This window comes from Alligator sinensis, unplaced genomic scaffold (assembly GCF_000455745.1).
Source record: "Alligator sinensis unplaced genomic scaffold, ASM45574v1 scaffold520_1, whole genome shotgun sequence".
Lineage (NCBI taxonomy): Eukaryota > Metazoa > Chordata > Crocodylia > Alligatoridae > Alligator > Alligator sinensis.
In genome coordinates, this window is record NW_005842064.1 from 849315 (window position 1) to 853300 (window position 3986).

Here is a 3986-nt window from a genome sequence, read left to right on the forward strand (position 1 = left end):
GAAAAAATTAAAAGCCTTACTGAAAAATGAGGCGATCATGATTGATCTGCATCTAAGAGTGGCATCGTTCCTCCTTCCCAAGGTTATATTGCAAGGGAGAGAGAGAGAGAGAAAGAGAGAGAGAGAGAGATGCACCCTTTCGTATTGCCCTGGTGGAGGAGATCAATAGGCAGCGAAAGGGGGAGCGTGACAGCCATACCATGCGCTGCTGACCATCCTCCACAGAGAGCGGGGGCTCAGATCCGGGGGGTGCTGGGTGTCCCTTGGAAGAAGCATGCAGAGGCAGAGGATGACCTGCAGGGAGGATTTCCACACCACCTCGACTGTCACCAGCAGCAGCAGCAACAACATCAACAACACAATCAACAACAACACAACCCCTGCTTGTTTTGCCCCCCCCAGCCCCCCCTCCTCCAACTGGCTTGCCTGCACCACAGACTCCTCCACAGCTCCTTCAGAGCAATCTAAACTCTCCAGGATCTCTGCAGGGCCAACTCTCCTTTGATGGCCAGCTTTGCGATTGTGACACAATTGACTTTTATTCCCTTTCTATCAAAGTGCTCCTGGAGGAGAGGAAGCCCGGTGAAAGAATGATGTCACGGGATTCTCGCTTGTAAACTTTATTGTAACTTTCTTCCGCCGCTTCCAGGTTTAGACAATAGAACAAAGTGATGAAAGAACAACAAAATATATCATTAGTTCCCCCATAAAGTAATTCACGTATACAGTATACATTCTTTTTTTTTTCACAGTTAACCTAAGGATCACTTTACAACTTGCTCCACTGTGCGCATGCTATCTAAAGTCGAGAAAAAAAAACGCTTTTGGAGGAGACACTTAAAATTGTAAACAAAACAGAACCAAAGGAAAAAAACCCAACCGAACAAAAGAACAGAAGGAGGGAACAGAAAGAGAGAGAGCGAGAGAGAGAGGGAGAGAGAGAGAAGAGAGAGAGAGAGATAACTACAGCATAAATAGGCAGTTTCATGTTGTTGGGATGTCTGTTTCAATAGCTACCTCCAGTACATACAGTTAAGCACAACATAAAGGAGGAAAATTAAAAAAGTGCACAATGTAATTCACATAACTCCTATAGCATTGAAAGCAGTGTTAACCAACACCCCCCCCCCCCAAAAAAAGGGGGGGAGGGGGGGGAGAAGAAGAGAGAGAGAGAGAGAGAGAGAGAGGAGAGAATTTCACAGTCATGTTTTACATAAGCTATTGCATTACACTACCACTAGTTAATAACTGGCAAAAGGCTAGAAAGACCTCCGATCTCTTTTGCATACTGTTCATTGTATCAAAGGACAATCAGGAAAAGTGGGTGCTTACAGCTATATTGTTTTACAGCAATAAAAGGGTTTCTTTTTCTCTTTTCTATGCATTGTTTTTTTTCCTGCCCCCCACCCCCCTTACATTAACTGCCATTAATGTAAGAGTCAGGATCTCATCAAACCATCAGTGCTTGCCTTTCAGTTCTCAAAAATCCTATTTTTTGTCCCCCTTCTGTCCTTCCACCTCCTCGTCCACCTCGGCGGCTCTTTCCATTTTCTGTTTTTCCAGTTCTTCCTGCTCGCATTTGCTGCTGGGAAACTTGTCTTTGTTGTTTTCCTTTTTCCATTTCATCCTCCTGTTCTGGAACCAGATTTTGACCTGCCTTTCTGTCAGTCCCAGGGCGTGAGACACCTCGATCCGCCGTTTGCGGGTCAGGTAGGGATTAAACAGAAATTCTTTCTCTAGTTCCAGGGTCTGGTAGCGGCTGTAAGTCTGCCGGCCCCTCCTGCGTCCAGCGGCTGCTGGGGGATCGCAAAGGTTGGGGGAAGAAGAGAAGGAGGTTGAGACGTACATAAACCAGGCTCGGGAATACAGACACACACACAGAGGAAGGGGGGTGCAGGGAGAACACAGAAGCCAAGGCAGGAAGCGCACACAGAGCCGGAACGGCTCTTACAAAGGGGAGAAATAATGGGGGGGGAGGAGGGGGGAAGAGGGGAGAATTTACACCCGAGCTAGCGAAAAGGAGGGGAACGGCACAAAAAAAAACCCACCAGAGAGAAAAAAACCCAACTACTTTGTATCCAACACACAAAAGGAAGGTACCATCCGGCCCGGCCACAACAAAACCCCACAAAAAAACCAACTGCAGGAGCTTTCTCTCTCTTTCTCTCTCTCTTTTTTTGGAGGCTATAAAAGTGCAATAAAGTTTGGGGAAGCTCCGCTCGCTGAAAGCCCAGCTCGCCACACCGAGAAGAAAAGGTCTCCTTCAGGGTAATTAAACTATAAAGCAATTTACAAGTGCAAAAGTTTACCCCCATAAAGCAGTAAAAAGTAACAGTGGAAAGGGGATACTTTATGGATTCAGGAAATGCCTCCTCTCTGCCCTTTCTATCTCGCCTCACCTTGCGGTCGCATCCAGGGGAAGAGCTGTGTCGGAGAGGGGCTCTGCTCCGAGTTCTCCGCCTCCTCCCCAAGGCCGCTGGAAGCAAGCTTGCAATCCGTGTACTGCACCAAGTCCGACTCCTGGGCACTGAACAGGCTCTGCCTTTGCAATGGGTCGTATCCATAGAAGTTGCTTGGATCCCCATGGCACGCGACCGCGCAGGGATTCTGTTGGTAAGGGGAGCTGGAGAGCGAGGATGCTCCGTGGTAAAACTCCTGAATTTGGGTCGGATGCTGGAAGGTACCACCCGTGCTAGGTCCATACACAACTGTGGGTCTGCCTCCCAGATCCTGAGCAAAGCCACAGTCATAGTAGTTGGGACGCAAGGAGTCCCCGGTTTTGTATTTGGAGAAGAGTGAGTTGACAAAATAAGAGCTCATTTTAATTTAAATATATAATCTATTTTTTTTTTCAACCACGGGAATCTATTAGCAAAGAAAGAGCTAAGATGCTAAGCAACAACAGTTTGTGATTTCCAGGAATATAAAAGGAGGATATAATCAAAACTCTAAGCCTGCATGATACTGAATGCTTGCCTTTCCCCCCCCCCTAAAAAAAATCGCCACTTAAAGAGTTCTCGTTTTACATTTCCAAGAAGAGGTGCCAGTTCATAAACAGTTTTCAGTGATTTACTTCGGCGCAAATGAGTTGTTTCATATTTTGCAGTGTCTTTTCATGATCATTTGCATCTATTACCAAAACCTCATCCTATTGGCTTCTCCTTACTCCACACGGACTCTGCACTGCATGATTCTGAAAGGAAGAGTGTGAGAGAATAAAGAAGGAAAAGCGAGAGAGAGAGAGAGGGAGGGAGAGAGAGCGACAGAGAGCGAGAGAGCGAGAGAGCGAGAGAGAGAGAGAGAGAGGTGGGGTGAATATACGGATTAAATATGTTTAACTACCTACATTAATGAGATATCTCTCGCCTCACAACAAATCAAATACCTAGACCACCCAAAAGATTGATTTTTGGGGAGTGTTGGAAAATGAAAGAGAGGCGCTCTTAGTCGTTAATTTCAAAATTTTAACGAGGCAGTTTTAGCCTTTTTAAATGTCAGGGTCGCTTTGGAAAACTGTAAAAGAACACGATTTAATTGCTACCAGTTTTAAAAGGTCCTATAAATGTAATTGGTATTTTAATACAAGTTATCAAATCATACAGCTTCTTATCCTAAACATATTTTAAAACAAACGAGGTAGTCATATTTAACATTTTAATGATCAATTTCCTTATTATTGATAAAGGTTTAACTATCGCATGAAGGGAATTGCGTTTGTAATAGCCCCCAAAAAAGGCTGTAAACTGTTTAACAAACTATAAAGCGCCATAAAGACCAGGATGTTGTTGTTGTTTATACCGCACTACATAAAAGCTGTTAGGATTTTACGAGTTCCTTCCTCTACTGCTATAAAACAGAGGTTTCGATTGGAACCGTCCGCATTATTGCGAGATGTGGGGTGTCAATATTGAATTAAAATGATTATAGTTTTTCATACAGAACATTGCTTTTTTTTTGGTCCCTTTCCCCACCCCCATCCCCTCAGG

The 3986-nt window shown here is 44.8% G+C and overlaps 2 protein-coding genes across 4 annotated transcripts in view; both read right to left on the reverse strand.

Moving 5' to 3' along the window:
* HOXB7 (homeobox B7) overlaps positions 1 to 416 on the reverse strand; it is a 5416-nt gene extending 5000 nt beyond the window's left edge. Inside the window, exons 1-2 of one of the 2 annotated variants that reach the window (XM_025203797.1) lie at positions 200 to 416; positions 21 to 73 (exon numbers count right to left, since the gene is read on the reverse strand). The gene's annotated coding sequence lies outside the window, so the exon portion shown is untranslated. Of the gene's footprint in view, positions 1 to 20 lie in introns of both variants that reach the window. The other variant, XM_025203796.1, reaches the window with a different exon arrangement.
* A 747-nt stretch (positions 417 to 1163) lies between these two features.
* On the reverse strand, positions 1164 to 3272 carry HOXB8 (homeobox B8). 2 transcript variants are annotated; one of them, XM_006023288.3, is made up of 2 exons: positions 2400 to 3272; positions 1164 to 1793 (listed from the first exon to the last, which is right to left on the reverse strand). In XM_006023288.3, exons 1-2 carry the CDS (start codon positions 2818 to 2820, stop codon positions 1489 to 1491), a joined length of 726 nt encoding a protein of 241 aa, XP_006023350.1. In that variant the 5' UTR covers positions 2821 to 3272; the 3' UTR covers positions 1164 to 1488. The 2 variants fall into 2 exon arrangements, with proteins under 2 accessions (XP_006023350.1, XP_006023349.1); XM_006023287.3 differs by having other exon boundaries at positions 1164 to 1796; positions 2400 to 3265.
* Between the last annotated feature and the right edge of the window lie 714 nt (positions 3273 to 3986).